Below are 24,079 nucleotides of genomic sequence, written 5' to 3'. Positions count from 1 at the left end.
CCAGACCATACCTCCTTTGTGTACCAATTTGTTTTGATTTCCCCGTTGTTATCATAATTAATTGTTAGGTCTAGAAAGTTTATAGAATTTTCTTTATCTTCTTCCAGAGTAAACTTTATGGTGTCATGAAAGGCATTAAACTTATCTGGTATATATTGAATTTTGTCTTTTGGCAGGCACATTATGCAGTCATCCACATATCGTTTAAAAAATTCACACTTATAGTTTAATTTAGATATTATTTGTTCTTCCAAATTTTCCATTACCAAATTTGTAATTGTTGCTGCTATGGGAGAACCCATTGCTACTCCATATATCTGTGAATAGAACTTGTTTTCGTACTGGAATAGTTTTTTTAAATTAATGACATTTTTTTTTAACTATCTGTTAATTTAGAAAAACTGATGATGGTGGAAAAATACACCGAAACGTATTTTAATTGATAAATAGAGACAATAAATGACTGAAACCCAGGAATGAATTTTGATTTATTCCACAACACAAGTAGATTTTCTGTGGTTCTAGTTAGTCAAAGATTTTGTCCCTTTCTTCTTCTGCTAAAGAAAGCTAGTTTTCTCCCCTCTGAAAAACATAAACCAATTTTTTTCAGTCATCCACTCATTTTTACCCTTGTAAACTTGGCCCGTTTAATCATGTAACTTTACATACTTTCTCAACTACTGCGGATGAAAACCACCGACAGTTTACCCTAACGCCGGTCAATTGTTTGCAATATAGCTGATAAAAAAATGAAAAATTGCACATCTACATTGTGTTGAGCTACACATTTCCTAATTGATTTCCCATAAAAGGTTTCGGTGTTGGCCTCAGTCGCAGTAATAGCGTAAAGTACCAGCCCTGGGAAAGGCGTCACCTGTTCCCTTTGTCTCCCGGTTTTCCCGAACGCCGCAAAAGATTTTCTGGGGGCGATATCAGTGGCTTTTCATGTTCGGCCATTTACGGCAATTCATTTTTTATTTAGAGCAAATACTTGTAGTTTAGAGCATCGTTTTGTGGCCGATTTGATAAAACACTGCAAAATTGTCTTGTAGTTTCATCAGATGTGTTTTCACTGTTTTCTATATTGAGCGATTCAAATAGAGAGTTTTAAAACTTTGAGTTTCAAAATAGGTATCAGCTATTTCGAATTGTTTTGCGTGAATTTGCTAGATAACTTCTTGGTTTTTCTCTCAAATTTCTTAACATAAAAACATTAAGCGGCTTCCTGATAATTCCATCTTACTGGCATTTGAGTAAATCCCAAAAGTGGCACTTCGTTGGACAAAAGTGTCGGAATCAGTCTCCACTTTACCTATATGCAACTGAATCCGAAAGGATGTGGAAGCTTTAGCTAACGATTTAAAGAGCAAATAGAGAAGTAAACAGGATGTTTCAAGTGAATGCTGTTTCTATTTATTCTAACATTAATTTTAACACCATTACTGATCAACTTTTTAGTTAATAAATAATCAAATTTGGATTATTTTCCGATAAACTTTGTGTTTCGAAACCTAACGCAAAAAATGTCTACTTCTTGTTTGGTTTACAGTAAAAAATGTGTTAAACGTGTTTTTTTTTTAATTTAACGGTTTAAACAACTATAAACTGGAAAAGGTGCTTTCAGTTTATGATATAAGCAGAGAGTTTAGAAGAATTTAAAAGGTTTAAACATCTTTAATGATTTATTTATCGAATGAACCCAAAACTAGTCTGTTCTGAAAGCGGATTTGGGACTGCATTAAGACCCCTTCTCTATAAAAATGCCAGATGTTTCAACCATTTTTCGGGCCATTTTCGTAAAATAAAGCCAGGTTCAATCCAGTTCCAAACCCTCTTTCAGAATACACCAGTTTTGGGATCACTCGATAAGTAAATATGTGTAAAACTGACTTTTTCAATGATGTTTTTAAACCCGTTAAATTCCTCTAAACCTTCTGCTTATATCGTTAACTGAAAACTCTTTTTCCGGTATTATTATTTGCTCAAACCACCGTTGGACAGTCATTTGAACGATTAGTTCGATATTTACTAAATTACTTAGTACACAAACTGAAAATCTATATTGCCCTGTTTTAGTCACTTTTAGTCCCAATGAATCAACGCCCACTAAACTATTGCTAAAAATTAGTCTAAATCATCTGGAAGGAACAAACCAGGTTAAGTTAGTGCAAAAAGTCCAGTCAGGTAATTTAATTAACCATCGCCCACATTTCAAGAAACTAAAGAAAACATGCTAAACTCGAGTTCAGGGTGGTCTATTTGCCCGGTCTACAAAGGCCTGAAATATTAAGCCCACTCCACCGTTAATGACTAAAAAAACGTCCATCACCTGAAAGGGTGAACGGCGCCCCGTTCCGGGCCAATCCGGCGTGTTCTACCCTTAACCGAGGACCAATGAGAGCGCGAGTCCTCGGTCTGTGCACCAGTGATCGGCGCCCTTTTAACCCTCTGTCGTAGGGGGCGTGTTGCTTACAGGGTGGTAAGCGAACTGGCAGGCACAAACAACTGAAATTTGTTCAACTTGACTTTGTGCTGTGACGGTGTTGTGTGTGCTCGTCTTTTTTTCCCTTGCCACTCTTAAAGGTAAGTAAATTGGGTTGATTTGTTTAGGTTGCTCTAGTTAATTTGATGATATAGTGAAAAAGTACAAAGCCATTTTTGCTGATTTTCTGTTTTCTGTTTGATGATTCTGATTTTTGTCAGAAAAATGTTGCTTGAGAGCAACTTTCTCTTAATTTTTTATATCTTTTTGGATGTTTAGACCTCTTTCATTCAATTTCGCCTGTTTTTGCATTTATTCTTTTGCTAGTTCCTTGTCAATTTTTTCTGTCTAACATTGTTCTACGGTTATTTAAAAAAATACAGCAAAAATTCAAACTTTCTGTTTCAGTTTTAAGAAAATTTTGCTCTTCATTGTTATACACAGTGAGTCAATTTATAGCGGCTTGACACGGCACAGGTTGAGAATACGGTTTTTTTTGGTATAGATGATATTTGGAAAAATCGCTCTTATATGTACAGAAATGAGATTTTTGAGCTTTGGGTTGTGTGGAATTTCAGACCATTTCTTTACTCACCAAAAACTCTCCCATCCAATAAACTTCGGTCATTTTTGACCTAATGTCTACCGAACAAAATTTTTCGAATTTTTTAAACAAATGTAGGTAACGATTGTTTACTCTATTGATAATCGATATATTTTTGTTATATTTTATGTTTTACATTAAGTATGGAAACGCCATCCAATTAATTAATGGTGGCCCCGATATCGAAGTTTGTGGCTTTCTGAAAAGTCAGCCTGAACTGCGATTTGCATGAAAGTTGGTCGGTTTTAACAGCGAATATTCTGCTATTATCTGCCAGAAAAGCAAATGTATGCCGCCTTTGCTTTAGGAGTGAAGATTTTTTGAATGTTTGTCGACTTGCAAGACTGTGGCCAGTGTCAGCTGAAATTTGCCCCATTTCTAGATATTGTCTAGAACTTGTTTAAAACAGGACAAAGTTTCAAGAGTCTGTTAGCGTGATAAGAACTGGACAAAATTTCACGGGTCTAGTCGCACTGGATTGGATGTGAGAATTTTTTGAAAAGAGTTGAACTTGTAAGTTCTGGTCAAGTTCGACTGTAAATTTGTAAATTCCTGCAAAATTGTTCTGAGGTGTTCAGATTGAAATTTGGGACACTTGCAGTGCCCAAGCGTGGTTAAAACTGGACAAAATTTCAATGGTCTATTTGCGCTCGATTGGACGTGTACATTTTTCGAAAATGGTGGCACTTGAAAGTTCTGGTCAGGTTCGACTGTCTGTATGTTAAGTCGTGCAAAATTATTCTGAGGCGTGTTCAAATCAAAATTTAGGGGATTTTTCGCGCCTCATCTTGGTCTCATCGCTCTCTTGCCTCATCAAAATTTCAAGCGTCTAGACACATTTTTTTGCATCCATTCTCGTAATCCGCTAAATAAAAATACCCCGATTCGATCGCCAATGCGCCAAATACAGCGAGCTCCTGATTAAGCGCACTGAACCCCCAGAAAATAAAGGCCGTGCACTCACTAAATGTGCACACTATTGAAGAGCCCTCCACTGAATTGGTCTGTTTAATACCCAAAAAGATTTTCTGAATAACGGCAAAAACTTTCTTGACAAAAACACCGCTAGTTATTCACATTTGCTTGTTCGAAAGCTGAAATACAGAGCCTCAAGTTTGCCAACCTCTAATCTGCCTACATTGAGCCCTTTTGCATTTCGTACCTATGCAAATGCAGTTTTCGTCACGCCTTGCCCAGCTCAAAGCCAATTGATTCAATTTTTTTCCCGATAGTCATCGCGGGATAATTATTTTTTAAATTTGTCACCCCAATACTGCCGATTGATTGATTCTATTCATAAAAAAATGATACTCCAGAAGAAGCGAATTTAAATTTATAATGAGATCGGAGGGTGAGCGACGCTATCGGAAAAGCATTTGCCGCTTCCGGAATTCATATTCAGGCACCTGCAGTTTTTCCAAACAAAACTTTCAATTTCCCCAACCGAGCTGCCGGTTTATTTGTTGACTATTATTCACTAGCAGTTTTCCCGATGTAGATTATTTAAATAAGTGCCTACTAAAGGATTTATTTGGCTGGCCCCAAAGCAACAACCCCTTCAAGGTAGACCTGACTTTAGCACCTGTGTTTTCCCTGCTGCAGTCAAGTTAAATAGTAATTATAGATAACTGTAGGTACAAATTACGCAATATGTTACTTTGTGGTCAGATTGCCGCTACCCCCGGTACAAACCACTCACCCTTCAAATAGGTACACTTTAAGTGCCGGGGGTTGAAAAAAGACGGAGCATAGGGGGGTTTTAAGGAAAAACAAAGCGGAGAATGTTGAATGACAATTTGTAACATATGAGCCTTGTAGGGGTGTAATTGCCTTTTCCTGATTTAATTATGGGGTGTGAATATTGTGACATGTTCGTGATAAATCGCATTGATTACCACGGGGGGTGGATTTTCACATTTTTGAACTTACCAGATGGAAGAGGCCATCGGCCACAAGACCGAAAGCCTGTGCAAAGTCTGCGGAGACAAAGCGTCGGGCAAACATTATGGAGTGTCCAGTTGCGACGGATGTCGAGGTTTCTTCAAAAGAAGCATCCGAAGGTGAGTGTTAAGAGCGGGTAACTCACCAGCTTTCTGGATGTGATCGCTGAAACGCAAGAATTTTATTTGCAGGTATATTTTCAGGAATCTGGAATACGTTTGTAAGGAGAGTGGAAGGTGTGTGGTGGACGTGACCAGACGCAACCAGTGCCAGGCCTGCAGGTTCAAAAAATGCCTGCAAGTTAACATGAAACGAGACGGTAAGAAAATATGTGTTACATTATTGGCATTAGCGGCACTTTCGTGTAAATAGTGCGTCTTCAGAGGCATCTGGATGCGACGGGGAGTGTGAGAATGACACGGTGAAGTAAACATCGCTTTTAACCCCCACAATGGGTCTCGCTTGTCGCCACTTTGCGCCCTTTTAATTTGTTTATCTAGGTGATAATGACGTGAAGTACACATTTCAATCGTACACATTAAGGGTCACAATGCGAGACATTTATCGGGGAGTATGAAGCTGAGTATACAGAGCGACTCGGACTCTCATTTATTTTTAAACTGATTGGAGTTTGCCAGGATGTTTTTGAAAGACCATTTATAAACTTACGCTTTGTAATGTTTTTGCTTATTTTTTTTCGCGCGTTTCTTCATACGCGTTAACTATCGCAATTTATTGTGTACCTACATAAAGTACAGTTTCAAAAAGTATGAGTAAATAATTTTTGAAGGAAGAGTATGTTAAAATATTCTCCCTCAAAAGGGCTCAAAATCTCCGATTTTGACTGTTCTGAAATAATAATTGTTGGATTAATTTCCAAATTCTCAGTAACTTGCAGAATATTTTTCAAACTTTGAGTAGAATTCGCTTTTCTTATAGTGCTTGTTTGTGGCTAAAAATTCATAAGTCTTAACTGAGCCCAGTGGAAAGCCGAAATTTGATATTTCGGTTAACGAGTTCCTAGTGAACATATGTATGTACAAGATAGCTGTAATTTTCAATTTTTCGGTGGTTTTTAAAAAAATCTTAAAATTTAGGGAGGTTTCTTAAAAATTAGGAGCAGGTGGAGGGAGGAAATTTGGTTTTTCGGTAAAAGAGTTCTTAGTGAGAATTTTTGAAAATTTCGCAAAATTCCATGAAAAAGCTTGATTTCAATAGAGCGCGTTTGTTTTTGTTTAATGTATACGTTTCAAATTGAGGCAGGTAGAAGGCGGAAATGTGAGATGGTGGTAAATGAGTCCTCAGTGCGAACATGTGCAAAGTGTCAATAATTTTCAATTTTTCGATAATTTTTCAAAATTTTTTCATCTTTGATTTACAAGTCGCATTTTCAATAGTGCATTTTTGTCTTTAAAAATCCATAATCAATCCATCCAGAGGACGCAAATTTGGTATTTCGGTAAACAAGTCTTCAGTAAGAACACAGGAAAAATTGCAGTAATTTTCAATTTCTCGGTAATTTTTGAAAACTTCTCAAACTTACATCTGAAAATCGCGTTTTTAATAGTAGGTACGCGTTTGACTTTAAAAGTTCATAAGTTTGAAACGGAGGCAGGTAGATGGTGGAAATTTGGAATTTCGGTTAATGAATCCTCAGTGGGAACATGTGCAAAGTGTCAGTAATTTCCAAATTCCCGATGATTTTTCAAAATTTTCCAATCTTTCATTTATAAGTCGCATTTTCAATAGTGCATTTTTTTCTTGAACAATCCGTAATCCAACCATCCAGAGGACGGAAATTTGGTATTTCTGTAAACAAGTCCTCGGGGAAAAATGCAATAACTTCTAATTTCTGGCTGATTTTTGAAAATTTCCCAAACTTACATCTAAAAATCGCGTTTTTAATAGTACGCGTTTGACTTTAAAAGTTCATAAGTTTGAAAGGAAGGCGGGTAGATGGTGGAAATTTGGCTTTTCGGTAAAAGACTTCTTACTGAAGAGATTTGCAGGATTGGAGCAATTTCCTTTCCCCGCCTATGTTTGAAAAAAATTTCAAAATTCCATCTAAAACTTACATATTTCCATAGAGCGTAACATTCATAAGTCTCGTACTAAGATAGCTAGAAGGTCAAAATTTGGTAATTCGATAAACAGGTTCTTAGTGAAGACATGTACAAAATCGCAATAATTTTCACACTTCCATGTAAAAGTCGTGTTTTAAATATTGCGTGATTATGTTTAAAAATGTACAATTTTCAAACCGCAGCAGATAGACGGCAGAAACTTTCGAAAAAATATTGGAAATTATGATTAGTTTAATTACCGGATTTGAACAAATTAATAAAAAACCTACTTTTGTGATTGCATCAATAGAACTCGAGTTTAGTTTGATAACAGGATTTAGATGGACACCCAGGCCTGTTTTTGGCATTTATTTAGACCGCTACAGGCCTAAATAAACACGACAAAACGTCAGCAATTTAAAGAACAGGTTTTTGTTTTTACACCGATCCAAATCCTGTTATGGAACTAAACTCCACGAACCAAATACTGGGGACTAACGAAGACAGGCATCGGCAGGCCTAAATAAATAACAAAACGGAAGCTTGATTATACACTACGTACTAAGTAGTGTAAACCACCTCTGAAGATGCAAGCCACTCGTGCTTGCGAAACGTCTGGAAAAAGTTCCTTTCCAGCACGGCCTAGAAGCCCAAAAAACTCAACAGCTTCAAATACAATGATAAAAATCAAACTCCCAACCACAGTTTGCCCGCAAAAGGAACATTTAAATCACTAAAAGGCCGGTGTTTTTCTTCATCGAATTACCATGAATATTCCAGTAGTGGATTGATGATGAAATCCGACTCTAAATGGCTGATTTTCACTTCACCTATTTGCGCAAAGGGATGCATAGTCAAACAAAACCGATTCGAACACGGGCCGGAATACAAAAGCCAACTTACTAAAATATTTATTGTGCGGCTTGTGTAATCATCATTAAGGGCGGCCCTGCGACATGACATCATGGCCGTCGAACTGAAAAAGGGTGTCTGGTTTCCTTGTGCAGGTGAGTTTTCCCAGGCTTTTCATCTGGRTTCTTTCGCTTTTATCAGCCGGAAGGCCTAGAAGTTTCTCTATTTTTTGTATTTATAAAGCGATGAATTGCGCAAAAYTTTCAGTTTTACGTTTCTTTGGCCAAGSGACGTRAGTTTTTTTGGAAAGGAGCATGATRATTGAGCCTAGAAACACTCTWKCAAGCGCWGTAWTGCAGGTTTAAGAGTTATAAACTTGTCGGATATTTTGTGAAAAWTATCCAATCGCAATTTTGTCCGTATTGRTCACCAGATTTAAWCCACATGGACTTCGGTTTATTGCAGAAATACTTCTCTCCAATCAATCTCAGTTMAGCCATGAATRAAYCAAAAATATGGACAATCGAGGGCTACTTTGAGTAGGACCAGAATKAATTTCTGTCAATAAAACATGAAAACCTTSATTTAGCGTCTTCTTCATACTTTTAAGTAAAAAGGGAGCCAAWTTTACAAGAAGCAAAAACTATTGAGTTTCTTCTGAGGTACTCAATTGATCACACAGAGTAATGATAATAAATGTTTATTGAACTTGACAATAACAAAAGACAAAGAAAAAAAAACCGTTTGAATATCGTGACGACCAAGTAAACGCAGTTACTTTCCCGGATTTATTACTAACTACTACAACGTCGCAGCGGTCAGTGCATCCCTAAACATATGATGCTACCTGAGGACCCAAACACATGCAACACATTTTAGAAAGCTAACTTATGCTAGGACATTAAAAATAACATATTTTTATTCAACAAAAACATTCGAGTATAAAAACCAAAATTCTRCTTGACCTTTTTAGCGGTTCAACATGAGCGAGCCCCCAGATCGAGCCACCCAGCCCTTCACTATCCAGTAGGTTTAACGCCGCGGTTTCGGTCGCTGCAGCCATCATCAATGTTTCCCACATTGCCGCTGCATTTTCCTGCTACTCACCTGCTCGACCAATCTCTGGCACCCCCTCTGATCAACGCGCAAAGCAATTATATGCATCAGAGCCTGATTTACCCCACCATGTTGAGCAGCCAGTTTGTGAAACCGAATGGATTGTATCCAGTATTAGGTGAGTTGGAATTTTTCATTAGAAAAAGGATTTTTGAGAAAATTTGAGGTCGTCTTTTTAGACGAGAGTAACAAGGTCGTTTGCCTACTGCTTGCGTAAGAAAGAGAAAAACCGATTACTGTAGTAGGCAGGATCCGACTAGACCCGATAAAACCCGATTTGCCCGCCCGTGATTCAAATTTAACCCGTCGCGTTTCATTGGCCAAAACTCAGATCTTAATGGGCAAGCCACACCTCCTACCTTTTTATACTTCCAGGGGCGTTTCTCTCCTTCCAATGCACGCATTTACTGCTTTGCCTTGTTCCACTCATCTGAAAATCTCTTCATTACTGGCATAAGGAACTAATTTAATTGGAACTCTTTCAATAGGCGCATGCCTGCCCTTTTCAGACAAACCAACATCACACATCAAGCAGGATTTGGCGCTTAGAGATGGACGAAAGGAGGATGAAGTGAGCAGTTCCGAAGAAATCAGCCAGGAGAAAAGAGATGGGACTTCAGATGGGCCAATGAGCGTCAACGCCCGATTGGAACTGCCCATTTTAAGCAATGTGGAACCCAAACATGCCGGTTTGGTTCCAGTAGATTTACCATGCATGTCAGTTTTTGCGGAAAACACCTACGAATCCGCTGCAAAGCTGCTGTTTTTGGCCATAAAGTGGGCTCGAACTATACCCTCGTTTCTCCAGGTGAATGAGAGTGTTTTCAATGTAGCAATTTTGCAACCGATTTCTTGCAGTTATCTCAAAGAGACCAGTCGATTCTGCTTGAGGAAAGCTGGAGCGAGCTCTTTGTGCTCACAGCCTCCCAATGGGCTCTTCCAGTGGATGAAGGTGCTTCGAAGCCCAGACTTCCAATTTTTTATATTAACTTTTGATTTTCTAGTTATTTTAGTGAACAATGCGGTGGCTCCCACATCAAGGCACCCAGTTCTGGAAGAAGACGCCCGAAAGCTCAGAGAGGTGATTTCCAGACTGAACATGCTCAGAGTGGATCACACAGAACACGCCTGCTTAAAAGCTCTGGTATTATTCAAAGCTGGTAGGATTTTCAGCAAATTTTGGGAGCAATCTTTTCTTTTAAAACGACTTTTTATTTTAGAAAGCCGAGGCCTTTGTGAGCCAGCCCATGTGGAGCTTTTGCAAGATCAAACGCATGTGATGCTGCACGAATATTGCGCGGAAAGACAGAGCCATCAGAAGGCCAGATTTGGGAAGCTGCTTCTCGCCCTGCCGGCCGTCCAGAACATTTCCAGAAGAAGCCTAGAGGAGCTGCTGTTTAAGCAGACTGTTGGGGAGGTTGCAATCGATAAACTGCTAGGGGACTTGGCTAAAGCATCCTACACATAATTGAAATTATGTGGACATTTTTTGTTGTGAATATAAACAGTGGTACAAATGTGAACGTGTTATTTATTTGATTTGCAAAATAGAGTTTTGCTTTTGGAGAAGCTGATTGATTTGGGGTTTTAAACTTTCAAGCCAATGGAAATTTGCTTTTGCACTATTTGCTTTTATGGAGTTTCATAAAGCTTTCAAACTGCTCTAGATTTGGAACTGGCTAAATTGTGATTCTTGTGAGCGCTTTGAACTCTGTTTGAAGCGTTCTCTAGCAGGATTCTTGTTCTGCCCGTCTGTGCTTTTTCAAAATTTATGTGCTTCATATAAAGTTCCTGTGCTCCAGTGTGGAAAAGGAAACAATGCAAAATTTCTCAAAGTTTGGATCATCGACAAAAAATGCTCCAATTTGATAACAAAATTGGATTTCAATTTCAAATATATACAGATTAACTTAATATCTGGAAATGTTTTCCCAATTGTTTGCCTCAACCTTTTTTACGTACAGAGTGGCCCAAAAAATGCTTTTTAGGCTTTTGGGCAGTTGGTGTTGAAGGCCAAAAATAATTTTCGCGTTTTCGGCTGGACTGATTTTTAACAACTCATGTTGAAGCGAGAACTTCATCGTCTGCTTAATACAAAAATTAAATAGACAGGGTTGATTGATTGAAGAGATTAACAGTTGATTTTGAAAACCGGTCAAAAAATCGGCCCAAAAGTGGATTTTTTGAGACCACCCTGTAAATAAAAGCGATAGGCAAAAAATCCGAAAAGTTTCAAAGCATGACATCTCTTTGAATTTGAAATACCTACATAAAAAACGTTTTTTCTGTAAAACTGCGAGATCAATCGGGCTAAACTATGAGAAAATTTGCATTGTTTCATTTCCCATTCTGTAGGGGTCTTCCTCTAAGGCATAAAATGTTGGAAGAAACTCCTAAAAGCTAACAGAAAACGAATTGGACCAAATAGGGCTTCAAACAGAAGTCAAATCGCTTGCAGCAATCAGAACCTACGAAGTTCCAAAATCAGAGCAAATTGAGTCGCGTAGCGTTTATTTTGCATCTTCCAGTCCAAAAAATCACTAGTTTGGATCGTTCACCTGATTGCAAAATCTAGTTTGTTTATTGCATTTATTTTGTTAGGCGTTTTACATAGAAGTCTAAAAATCTAAAAATTATAAGCTTTAGCATTTGCAGAAAAATCAGCACTTTATTAACTTAAAACTCGAAAATCCTAAAAATCAATTTGTCTTATTAGCGTAATAAGTAGGTAAGTGCCTTCTGCAGATTATCAACAGGAAAACATTCCTAGTCGCGCATTAAATCTTGTTTAAACATGCACATTGTAGTCAATTACTCATTACACATTTCCTTGTTGTCACATGTAATTGCCAGATTTGCATATAAAACTCCGTAATTAGAACTGTGTGTTAACAAGCAGGTATGGACGGGTAATTAATTCCTGCTAAAAAAATATAAGAACGAAATCAGGCAACTGATCAACCAGTTCCTTCTCAAGATGTTCAAAAGTGTGAGCTTTCTTCTGCTGATTCTTGCGCTTGGTAGTCTGGATGCTAAGGTAGGGGATAAATTTAAGAAATATTTATATGCAGAGTGTTTCTCTTCAAGTATAGTTTCATATATTGTTGGAAAAATGACCCTGTTGTCCCACTCCACTAATTAGACTCAGATCAACCCACTTCCGACTGCAAAAAATCGGTTATTAATGTGTCTTTTTTTGATGAGTAAATTCCCGTGTTTTTCATATTTGCTTGTTATAAAACCGCAAAACCGACCTATGCCAAGCACATTTTACAAGATGCATTGTTTACGGGTTTGTCTGATCGTGTTTTTCTCAATTTGTGGGTTTTCCAGCAGCCTTAAGGTAGTTAAATTTTCTTTTAAATGTATGTAAAGTGTTTCGTTTGCTTTGTAGATAACTTTGCCTCCAGAGCTTCAAGAATATGTGGACGATTTACATAAGCTGTGCCTGGAAAAGGGTGGACTGACCGAAAGTGAGTAATTTTTGTGCTAATTTACGCACAAATTGTAGTTAACATTTCGACTTTCATCAGCACGTTGCAAGCAGAAATTCGAACAAAACAAATTTTTGATTGCCTTGTTTTGTTCACTCGCCACTGATTGCTTCCTCAAAAGCCCACAGTTTTTCCTAAAACTCACTTTCCTGAAAATTAAAATCGGCTAAAAAAGTTATCGCGCCTTAAAGCAGTAAAAATGCTTTTTTGAGCCTAAAAAAGTTAAGTTTTCGTTGAGTAGTACATATGTGTCTTAGCCTAGCTTATTCTAAAATTAAGTCCTATTCCTAACACTGGTATAATTCAATCAGTGATAAAAAAAAAATTCCTGGCCCACAAAACAAACAGGTCTTAGTCGTTAGTTCAGTTGCGTTTTTTCAGCAGCCCACGATTTTCCCCCAAAACCACTTTTTTCTAAACCAAAATCCAATGAAGCAGCTCACGGTAGGAAAAATTTCGAGCCAAAAAAAATCAGTTTTCTTATTTTAAAAGAATCCTAAACGCTTTTTAGGGCCATAACAGCATTTTTTTGAAAAATTTGTAATGCAAAAAAGGGCACAATTTCGTTACTACTTCAGAGATTTTGAGAATTGAAAATTCCCAGAAAAGCCGTCATCGTTTCGTAAGTCACATTCTTACAAATAAAAATTCATTGAAAAATTTTGAAATTATCAGGCTTTAAAATCAGATGAAAAAAATGATTTTTCGTACTTTGGGGGAAGCCTGAACGTTTTTAAGAACCAAAAACGAATTTTTCTAAACAATTCAAACTGAAAAAACCACATTATTTTGTTAAAATTTTTTTGTTTAATTTAATTTAAAAAATTGCAAACTCCATTAAACGTGCACGATTTTCCCGAAAAACTGCTTTTGTCTAAATAGAAATCCAATGAAAAAGTTATCGCGCCTTGACGGCAGGAAAAATGCTTTTTTGAGCCAAAAAAGTCAGTTTTTCTTATTGTAGAATAATCCTGAACGGTTTTTAGGGCCATAACAGCATTTTTTTGAAAAATCTATAATACAAAAAAGGGCACAACTTCGTTAATACTTGAGAGATTTTGAGAATTGAAAATTCCCAGAAAACCTGATGACTTTTTTTGAGCGTCTCTTTTTTTGAGCCGACAAAATTGTCACGGTTCCATTTTGATAATTTGCTTATTACTAATCTGTACAAATAAAGAATTTTCCACACATTTTCTTGCTTGTAGATGACCATCAAACCTATAACATTAACGACAAAAACGAAAAAATGATGGTAAGTTCAACTATGCTTTTTCATCATCAGCTTCACTATTTTATTACCATTTTCAGTGCTACATGAAGTGTCTGATGTTGGAGTCAAAATGGGTAAGTAGATATTTGCGCCTTAAAACCCATGAAACTCTTACTTGTGTGTTGTTTAGATGAAGTCTGGAGGCGAAATCGATTACGATTTTATCGAAACCCAAGCCTATCCGGAGGTTAGAGATCTGCTGCTAAGTGCTTTGAACAAATGCAGAACCATCGAAGGTAACCGAATAATAAAGACGTTTGCGGCAATGTGCTAGTTTGGATTTTTTCAGAAGGTGCAGATTTATGCGAGAAATCCTACAACTTCAATAAATGCATGTATGAAGCCGACCCAGTGGTAAGCAGAAGCTTTAATTGCATGACAGTGTTGAAACTGGGTTCTTTTGCAGAATTGGTTCTTCGTGTAAAGGGGAGGATTGCAGATGCGCTTCAATAATCGACCTTTGGCAAGACATAAGGAGTTTTCTTAGGATTAAGCAATAAAGCACCAGAGCATCCTTATAAGAGTGTTTTATTCGACCTGCTGTTCCTGTTTTCCATTTCAATTATCCATTTTGGAAAAAGAGTTTTTCCTGAGGTTTTTCATGAAATTGCCGAATTTTTCAGGCTTATGGGCTGTTGTAAAAACATTTTTTCTGACGTTTCGTAAGCTCTTCAGAGGCTTTTCTGTTTAGAAAATTATTCAAATAAAAAATTCCAAAAGTTTGTATTCAATAATTTTTGCTTCCCATTTCTTGAAATTCCAACAGAACTCACCCAAACATTGTCAATGCTTGCTCATGCTTTGAGGGTTGACTCTCCTTGGTTTCGAATCGATCAGATTCCCAGTCTTGTTCAGCGCACATTCAGAGCCCGATAAGCCACTTAAAAACTGTTATTTCACGTTTGCGATTATCATAAAACAACACTCAAAAGTGAAAATATCAATTTTATTTATCTGCAATGCTAATATCGCTAATCTCCTTAAACCCTCCATCATGTGGATCCAATCCAGCCACTTGAACTGATATACGTTTCGTTTAAATGAGGAACTTAGTCAAAAAAATGAAACTTTATCAGCAAGATTACATTGATAATCATATCGGTAACTTTTCGGTTAATTCCTTTTAGCTACACGGTTATTGTTAATATAGACATGACTCGAGGTTGTAAATGTACGTCATCTTTGGATTAATAAGCCGAGCACGGTTGTGTATCGAAAATCAGTGCGCGGTTAGGGATTAATCCCGATTTTTATTCAGCAAAATGGCCACAACTGGCCTGGTCGTTGTAAGTAGGCGATTTTGTGTTGTTTTTGTCACTGTTCCATTGAAAATTCCTAGACAATTAATATATACACATGCATACATTAACAAATCATGCGTTCACCCCAACATAGTCTTAGACTGGATAATTGTTAAATGCTGTGACTCAAAAACATTCAACACTTGTCCAGATTAAAACTATTAATTAGGCAAAATTAACGATCAACTTAGGATATTTTTGTTCGCAGTAAGTGGCTACTTTCGAATAATCTTAATAAAGCCCACTATTTTAATGGTAATTACTCATATTTGAGTCGGATGGAAAGATAGAAAAACTGGTCCACTTGTAGTTGAGCTCGGTAAAATCAGTTGATTTAGATATACTTTTCTAGATTACATTGCTTGGATGTGTAATGAACATCGGAATGCGGAATATGCATACAGGTGGATCTGGAAAGCCATCTCGATTCCCTGATTTAACCCCTAGAATTTTTTTTTGTTAATTTATTCCAGTCAATTTTCACTCATTTTTACAGTCTATTAATCCACCTTTTCTAAGATCTTTGTGTGTGAAGTGGGAAATTTTCTGTTTCTGGAACAGTGACGATTTTTTTGCAATCGTTTCCTTCCTGATTCAGCATAATATATTTGCTTACTATGCGAAAATAGATGGAAAACTTTGTTTTAAGTAAATTTTGTCTCAAACGCTTGTCGAATCTCGTTGACAATTTGATAACTTTTTGATCTTTAAATGAAAGTCCGAAAATCATTTGTCATGCGTGCAGGGTGTTTAGGAATGAAAAAAATTCAATTTATCCGAAATGAGTGAATAAACCAATGCAAAGCGTTAAGAACATTTACTTTCGCGTTCAGTTTTTTCAGTTTGATGTTTAATTGTTTATTAAAAATAATTTATTTAAAGAAATCGATAAAATCCACGCCAAAAGTATTCATTGTTTAAATCGAGAACGAGTTGAGTAACAAACGAATTAAATTTTTTTTTTTTTTAATAAATTGGAAAATAACACACACTTACACTTTATGTTATTATCACTCACTCATTTAATTTTTTATCGTATAAATTTTCTATCGGCAATTTGGAAAATTGAAATTTGAACTGAATTTGCAATCCGTTGCAAATTTGACATACTTTTTCCTTGTTTTGTGTTATTTTTTGAGCTTTTTGGCTGTAATCAGCTGGCAAATGGAGGATGAATAAGACTTTTTTAATGTCTGACATACAAAGTTTAGTTCCAAATTACGTTTAGCAAATTTTTGTGAAAAATATATTGTTTGCTCAATAAAATGTTTTTTGAGCATCTTTTTTAAATTACTCTTCAGCGGTTCGCGCGATTACTTTCAAAAAATCTTCCCCTGTACGTTTTCGAAACACGTCAATTGCAACAAAAATTTAAATATAATTTCACAAAAACTACAGAACATATGAGACAAAATTTCAGAAAATTTTGATACTCTGTGACTCAAAAACCGAGCCGTTCTCGACATGACAAACGTGGCTCAGAATCAGCAGCTGTATCGAATGCCGGAATTCTGCCGAAATAAAACTGGCTCACTCAGTATATAATTTTTTTTAAATTTCTCATTGACTTCATTGACAACATTCCGAGAGAACAAATAGAGAGGTTTTGGCTTTTGATTTTGATCTTAAATGTGGCCAAAAAATATAATGTGAATTAATAGTTTTCGATGAGACAGAGTGTTCGAGGGAGGCAGCACACCAAGAGCTCCAAAAACTGCTTTCTGCTGATTTCCACTCTCGCTTTGAACATTACTTCGTATTCGAGAATTAAAAGAATGTTTAAAATCCGGAATAACTCATCAATTTTCGTTTGCCTTTCGCCCCAAAAGAAGCCCACACATAAAAATTATTGGGAATGTGGCTCTTTTAGGGAGACTACGTCTGGGCAAGTCAAGTGAGCAATGGTGAGTTCGACATCCCAGTAGGAGGAAAAATAGTTGCGATCGAGTCGAGCCGAGTGAAAATTGTGGACGATGATGAAAAACAAGTGTACGTGTCCAAACAGCAGGTGCTCAAGCTGATGCACATCAGCTCAGAAATGGGTGTGGATGACATGATCAATCTGGGAGATTTACAGGAGTATGCCATCTTGAGGAACTTGCACAAACGATATAAGGAAAAGAAGATATATGTGAGTACTTGCGCAGTATTAAAAAAGCTCGAAAAATTCTTCCCAACAGTGAATTTCCCAACGGACATGACGTTTTCTATAGAGAAAACTTTTTTTAGACTTATACGGGTACCATGTTGGTGGCGGTAAATCCTTACGAATTTTTGCCGATTTACACCAACAGCTTGATCAACGAATACAAAGACAAGACATTTGATGAGCTGCCGCCTCATATTTTTGCTGTGGGAGACAACAGCTACAATGACATGAAAAAAACCAGGAAAAACCAATGCATTGTCATCAGGTGAGATCAGTTCCAGTGCATCAAAATGCCCTATAAAAATCAATGAAATTCCAGTGGAGAATCGGGGGCGGGTAAAACCGAGAGCACCAAACTGATCTTGCAATATTTGGCTTCGACCAGTGGGCAGCACTCTTGGATCGAGCAGCAAATTTTGGAGGCCAACCCCATTTTGGAGGCTTTCGGAAATGCCAAAACCGTCCGGAACGACAACTCGTCCAGATTTGGCAAATACATTAACATCGACTTCAACACTCAAGGTACCCACTAAAGGTTTATTCAGTAGATTTGGTGATATTCTTCAACCACCTTGCAGGTGCGATTGAGGGCGCCAAAATAGCGCAGTATCTTCTCGAGAAAAGTCGCATTGTTTCGCAGAATGAGGGCGAAAGGAACTACCACATATTCTACAGTATGCTAGCTGGTTTGCCCAAAGAGGACAAGAAGAGGTTGGGTTTGAGCGACCCTGAAGCTTATGAGTATTTGATTGGTAAGCCGAAATGAAATATGTTCAAAACGTTTAAGCTATGCGTTAATTTTGCGGCTGCAATGCAATTGGGCCCATTTCGTGTCTCTTGAAACATTTTTATCGAACCCAATGCTTTTGAGTAAAATGGTAAGGTGCGATTCAATGCATATCAAGACCTGCATGAACTTCACGTAGAAAAATATTTTGTCCATTATTTTCGTGGAAAGTGTTGTGTTGAACGAAAAAATATCAACAGACAAATATTTGGGGTTTTTTTCGTTTTAAACTGTGTATCCAACTATAAGTAAAATGATTTCCAATTTCTCGTATTGTAAAATTCTGTTCTGTCTGTTCTGCGAACAAAGTTCCCTATCTAACAAGGCAAATGGAAGACTTTTCTTCAAATAGTTGCATTTATTTCTGGAAGCGTTGTATGAATCGATGAGAAATTCGAATTAACCACGTTTTGAACATTGAAATTGTGGCATTTAAACACGCAGAATAAACTTTAGCGATCAAATAAGTAAAAAGGGTTAAGCGTAGAAAAAGGCATTTTATACGCTTTACCTTCGCTTTTTCTTTATTTTTGGGAGTAAAATTTGGAGATTGGGTGATTTTTATTTATTTATTTTTTGGCTGAAACGTTCAATTTTTAAGCCGCTATTGTAAATTGTTTGGATTCTATGCTATTTTCCGTTTGAATTTAAAAAAAATCCACTGGTTTAATTCTAGCTGTAAATGAAATGAGGCTTCCATAAAGGTAATCTGTTCAGCTGCATTTATGTTTTCTGCTACCGTTTGAGAAAATAAAAACATTTCGTTCTGTAAGTCTTCGACAAACAATGTTTTACACTTTTTACTTGTAATTGAAATTTTGCGCAACTTTCACTTCAAAAGTGCCCTTTCTGATAACCTCTTGTACATTGAATTGTTATTTCAATTCAAACAATTTTGGCTGAAAATATCAGAGAAATTTGCAGATTTTAATTTTTTTTCTTGATGAGCCTTTTTTTCAAAATACTAAATTGCAAGTAAAATATTTCAATGCAGTTTTTTTCACTTTTTTGCATTTGTGCCCAGTTGTTATTAATTTGCTTATTTGAGATGTTTTGTTCAGATAATTCAAAGTAACCGTTTTTCAAGACTCTAAGAGAATTTTTCTGTATTGATGTGTTGATCGAGAAAATTGCGTAGCACTTTAAATAACTAGTAATAAGTGCAAGACAACAGATAAAAGTTATATAACTTAAAATAATTTTTTTTGTATTGTTTTATCTTTTATTTTTATACCATTGTTGACTGCACTGTATGTACTATATATTGTGTATTCTGTTCTGTTTTTGTACTCGCTTTGTCCATAACATTTGTGAATTTTTCCGTGGCAATAAAGAACATTTTGATTTGATTTCATTTGAAAAAACAGTTTCCTTGCCTGATAACTAAGCTAGAAAAACAAAAAAATATATAACAGACCCTGATTTTCAAAAATCTATAGGAATTTTCTGCTAATAGAGTTTAAAGTATCAGATTTGAAAGCAACGAAAGCTGATGCAAAATGTAGAAGAAAAAAGTCAAAAATAACGAAATGCGAATCATAGTCGAATAAATTATGGGAAAAAATATTCCTGTAATGCGTTTAACTGAAAACATATTTTCTCAATTTCCTTCCATAAACAGCAACTAAATATTTTAATACGAATTATTTGAATAATGAAAGCTTTCCTGCAGGTGGAAAAACTCTGCTTCGATGGCAGGTTTTTCACTTTTCCTTGCTTCTTTGCATCAATTTGCTTATTTCAGATAGTTTGTTAAGGGCATTCATAGCAATCGTTTTTTACAAGACCGTTAAAGACGTCTTTCTGATGTGAAGATTGAAAAAAAATGGCTCTCTTCCAGCAAATAACTAGTAATACGTTTGAATCGAATTGCAAGAAAAAAGAAAAAACATGATAATTAAAAAAAATAAGTAGTTTCAGTCTAATCTGTTTATGCACTTTTTAGTCTCACAAAATGTTCCTTTCTTCCTAGTCGGATAACAAAACTTTAGAAACAACAAAAATAGAAAAACTGTTAGTTGATTCTTTAAAAACCTCTATTAAAACTTCAGGTAGTTAAAAAAACGATGTTGTATTGTCTGCTAATAGAGTTTAAAGGTGCAGATTTGGATGCAACGAAAGTTGATGTAAAGAAACAAAATTTAAGTTATAAAAAAATAACGAAATGCGAATCATACTCGCATAAATTATGAAAACATCCATGCAGTGCGTTTAACTGAAGAAATGTTTCATGAATTTCCTTCCATAAAAAGTTACTGAAAATGTTGGTGTAAATATTTCTTTAATGAAGGTTTTCCTGCAGGTGGCAAAACTTTGAGCTGCGATGGGCGCGATGAAGCAAAGGAATTTTCCGAAATTTCGGGCGCTTTGAAGGTGCTGAACTTCAGCGACAAGGAATCCAACGAAATTTTCATTTTGCTGGCTGCGATTCTGCATTTGGGAAACTTGAGGTTCAAGTCTGGCTCCTCATCGCACTCGGAAAGTTCCGACGTTGCCGATCAAAACCTGAACGAAAGAATCTCCTCATTGCTCGCTGTGAGCAAAGTGGAGTTGGCCGAAGCCTTAACAAAACGCACTATTTATGCACACGGAGACACTGTAAGTTTAACACATTAACACATTTTTTGTACAGGGTGTTTCATTATAAGTTAAGACCTCCTCTCGAGCTATTAGTTCAAAAAATTGTCAAAAATTGGTTAACAGGAAAGTTGTGCATTATTAATCAATTTATTCTCATCGAAACAACAAAGTTGTATAGCATGCGACAAAAGAGCATGAAACGAGCACAAAAAAAGGACATTTAGCATTGAGAATAAATAATTAAATATCTTATTCATATTAACGTTTGCCCGGTAATAATTTTTTTAAATGAACATTTTAATTTGGATTGGACGAGCTGGTCTGATCCCATGGCCCCTCCATTAGCCCCGACTTAACGCCTATTAATTATTAGAATTGACCGAAATGTTGATGTTTAGGTGGTGGCCACATTGTCCAAACAACACGCTGCAGAGTCAAGAAACGCCTTTTCCAAAGGAATTTATGGCAAGATGTTCATAATGATCGTGAACAAAATCAACGAGGCAATTTATCGGCCGAAAATCCCCCATAAAAAGTGCATTGGCGTGCTGGATATTTTCGGTTTCGAAAACTTCAAAGTGAACAGCTTCGAGCAGTTGTGCATCAACTACGCCAATGAGAATTTGCAACAGTTTTTCGTGCAGCACATTTTTAAACTCGAACAGGACTATTACACAAACGAAGGAATCAACTGGTCGAAAATCGAATTCATTGATAATCAACAGGCTTTGGATATGATCGGGTTAAAGCCCATGAACGTTCTGTCGCTCATCGATGAGGAAACGAAGTTTCCCAAAGGAACTGACTTTTCAATGCTGACGAAACTGCACGGCCAACATGGAGGGAATAGATATTATTTGAAACCCAAATCGGATATGACGCCGTCGTTTGGCATACAGCATTTTGCCGGTTCGGTGTTTTACGATGTACCTGGTGAGGCGAAGACGGATGTCGTCTCAACTTCCTTAACAGAATTTTTGTAGGCTTCCTGGACAAGAATCGAGATTCCTTTAGTCAGGACTTGAAAAATCTGATCGCGAAGACTAGAAACGACATGCTCAGGAACATTTTCCAGGACGAATTGGGCCAGGAGGCCAACGGCAAGAAAATGGTGACTTTGTCTTCTCAGTTCAAAACGTCTTTGGAGCTGTTAATGAACACGTTGGGTTCATGCCATCCGTTCTTTGTCAGATGCATCAAGCCCAACGAGCTGAAGAAACCCCAAGTATGTTCAGATTGGGGGACTGGAAAGAAATTTGTGAGCTAATTTAAGGAAGTTTGCAGATTTTCGACCGAGCTTTGTGCTGCAGACAATTGCGGTACTCGGGAATGATGGAAACGGCTAAGATCAGACAGGCTGGTTACCCCATTAGGTATACCTATGAGGAATTTGTGGATCGGTTCAGATATTTAGGTAAGTTCCTGGTATTTCCTACGCGGGTTCGGTTATAGGAGGTTTCTTAGGGAAGGCAATATCACCATCCAGCAAGGGCGATTGCAAGGAATCAACCAAGAAAATATGCGCGCAGATTTTCCAAAATGGTGAAGATTTCCAGTTGGGACACACGAAGATTTTTTTGAAACATATTGATAGTGAGAAGCTGGAAGAGTTGAGGTCGCAGCTACTAGCCAGGTGCGTAGAATTTTTACTTGCTACGAGCATTATTTCAAGATGAATTGGGAATAGGGTGTTTTCACTTTTTTTTAAACGTTGATATATAGAAAGTAGTTATGGCAAACATGACACTGATACAATTTTTTTTGCAAAAAAAGTCTCCATAATAATTTTAAAGCGAATTTAAATTCAAATCAGATATGCCTATCCTACTATTGCCTATCCCGATTGTGACGTAGCAGGTCATATCAATAAAGTGTCTCGTGTTTATTTTGTTGTTTTCGCAGCTTTGTTTTATTACTTAAGTTATTCTGATTATCATTATTTTATTGATTATTTTTATCTTGCATAATGGAAAATAGTGCAATGTATGGATCAGAAAATAAACGGTGTTTTGTGCCAGGATGCAAGAATACCTCAATAAGTGCTCCAAACAAACTCTTTCTAACCGTTCCTCATGACTATGTACGTAAAGTTTTATGGTTCAAAGCAGCTAGACGTGATGTTCCTAAATTAAAATCAATGTTTTTTTGTTGTTGCGAGGATCATTGTAATGAAAGAACGAACAGAAAGCTAATAATGAGGCAGATAGAATATGCCTTCGATCGTACTTTGTGTTCTGGGCAAATTCTACCTTGTACAGTGCACAAAAACCCTCGCGTTTCAATTCCACATATCCGATATCACCGTATTGTTCTGGTGATGCCCAAAATACAAATTTAAGAGTTCATTTTACTTTTAAAGCAGCCATGTGTATAAGTTAGGTTAAGTTGAATAAGTGAAATTCTATATATCATTTACCTAATTTAAAACAATACGGACAGATTAGTATATTAAGGAGAGAGTAACTAATAATTAATTTACGAATTTGTACTTACGCTGCTTTGAGAGCCTTCAATTCGGCTGAATTAAAGCGTTCGTTGTTTTTCAAAAATTCGGCAACTATAAAGATATGTACACATGGTAAATTGTTCGTTGACGCTTTAAGGAATCATTCTGAAGCGATTTTTTAATTTAACACAAACTATAAATTATTTAAATCCACAAAATAATTAATGAAACACAACCACACAACTAAACACCATGCACAGAACGTAAACAATCCGCCATTTATATTACCAGAGACGTCACAACTAATAGGATTGCGTTTTAGAGATTCATGAATAATTTGAATATTAGCTGAATTTGTCTCTTATTTAATTTTGCTTCCCTATAAGAAAAATAAACACAAATTGGTGAAACGATACATTTCCGTATAAACCTTTGCAAATTAATTGACCAGAAAAGCCATGGCGCTTGAAATATTAGAATGTTGCGGAAAGAAAAAATCTATCTGAGAGGTTTTGCAGAAATGTACATTTTTGGTCTACGTTGATGTAAAAGCAAAGAAAATTAGGAAAATGCACGATTTACAAAATGATAAAAAAGTTAATGCGAATGGAAAACAAACATACCCTAACAGATCACGTGCTTCGTAAGGGTGTAAAAATCTTAGTTCGCATCAAGAGAATCTAACTTGTCTTTTTGTGAGGTCGTTGTATTCCTCACTTCCTTGCAACTAAACTGGAATACAATTTGTGTCATTTGAGATTTTTTTTGGAAAAACAGTAAACAGATTTCGTCGCAAAAGTCGAATTTTACATGTTGAGTTTTGAGCTCAAAGGAAGCAACCGAAGAAAGTGATATTCTTGAATTTCGACATGCGGACACTCTGAATAGTTCGAAAATTATTAATGAAAACCTTCGTTGGCACCAAACAGTAAAGGAAGTGTGTAAAAAAATCTAAAGCTATAAGCCGAAGAATGAACGAATCAATTTATAA

At 36.5% G+C, this 24,079-nt stretch overlaps 4 protein-coding genes across 8 annotated transcripts in view; 3 read left to right on the top strand and 1 right to left on the bottom strand.

Moving 5' to 3' along the window:
• LOC109539879 (SUN domain-containing protein 1) overlaps nt 1-23,241 on the bottom strand; it is a 26,503-nt gene extending 3,262 nt beyond the window's left edge. The window contains exon 1 of the mRNA XM_048664871.1: nt 23,136-23,241. The gene's annotated coding sequence lies outside the window, so the exon portion shown is untranslated. The remainder of the gene's footprint in view (nt 1-23,135) is intronic.
• Nucleotides 2,504-10,526, top strand: LOC109539877 (nuclear receptor subfamily 2 group E member 1). The gene is made up of 8 exons (XM_019907943.2): nt 2,504-2,583; nt 5,019-5,146; nt 5,231-5,346; nt 8,916-9,176; nt 9,547-9,866; nt 9,917-10,010; nt 10,063-10,218; nt 10,279-10,526. Exons 2-8 carry the CDS (start codon nt 5,019-5,021, stop codon nt 10,524-10,526), a joined length of 1,323 nt encoding a protein of 440 aa, XP_019763502.2. The 5' UTR covers nt 2,504-2,583.
• Nucleotides 11,976-14,348, top strand: LOC109539843 (general odorant-binding protein 83a). Of its 2 annotated transcripts, none has more exons than XM_019907886.2 (7): nt 11,976-12,095; nt 12,453-12,531; nt 13,761-13,807; nt 13,864-13,899; nt 13,956-14,061; nt 14,115-14,179; nt 14,232-14,348. In XM_019907886.2, exons 1-7 carry the CDS (start codon nt 12,036-12,038, stop codon nt 14,247-14,249), a joined length of 411 nt encoding a protein of 136 aa, XP_019763445.1. In that variant the 5' UTR covers nt 11,976-12,035; the 3' UTR covers nt 14,250-14,348. The 2 variants fall into 2 exon arrangements, with proteins under 2 accessions (XP_019763445.1, XP_019763444.1); XM_019907885.2 differs by lacking the exon at nt 11,976-12,095 and adding an exon at nt 12,297-12,401.
• LOC109539823 (myosin-VIIa) overlaps nt 14,910-24,079 on the top strand; it is a 30,492-nt gene continuing 21,322 nt past the window's right edge. For 3 of the 4 annotated variants that reach the window (XM_048664868.1, XM_048664870.1, XM_048664867.1), the window contains exons 1-10: nt 14,910-15,111; nt 16,997-17,257; nt 17,356-17,540; nt 17,595-17,797; nt 17,854-18,027; nt 20,365-20,660; nt 21,041-21,575; nt 21,626-21,867; nt 21,927-22,056; nt 22,107-22,275. In XM_048664868.1, coding sequence (XP_048520825.1) covers nt 15,088-15,111; nt 16,997-17,257; nt 17,356-17,540; nt 17,595-17,797; nt 17,854-18,027; nt 20,365-20,660; nt 21,041-21,575; nt 21,626-21,867; nt 21,927-22,056; nt 22,107-22,275 — 2,219 coding nt within the window. In that variant the 5' untranslated portion in view covers nt 14,910-15,087. The remainder of the gene's footprint in view (nt 15,112-16,996; nt 17,258-17,355; nt 17,541-17,594; nt 17,798-17,853; nt 18,028-20,364; nt 20,661-21,040; nt 21,576-21,625; nt 21,868-21,926; nt 22,057-22,106; nt 22,276-24,079) is intronic. The other variant, XM_048664869.1, reaches the window with a different exon arrangement.

This window comes from Dendroctonus ponderosae, unplaced genomic scaffold, assembly GCF_020466585.1.
Source record: "Dendroctonus ponderosae isolate FM_Combo_2020 unplaced genomic scaffold, Dpon_F_20191213v2 Dpon_F_20191213_3, whole genome shotgun sequence".
NCBI classification, from domain to species: domain Eukaryota; kingdom Metazoa; phylum Arthropoda; class Insecta; order Coleoptera; family Curculionidae; genus Dendroctonus; species Dendroctonus ponderosae.
Note: the sequence above shows the minus strand (reverse complement) of the source record. Positions and strands in the feature narration are given on the sequence as shown.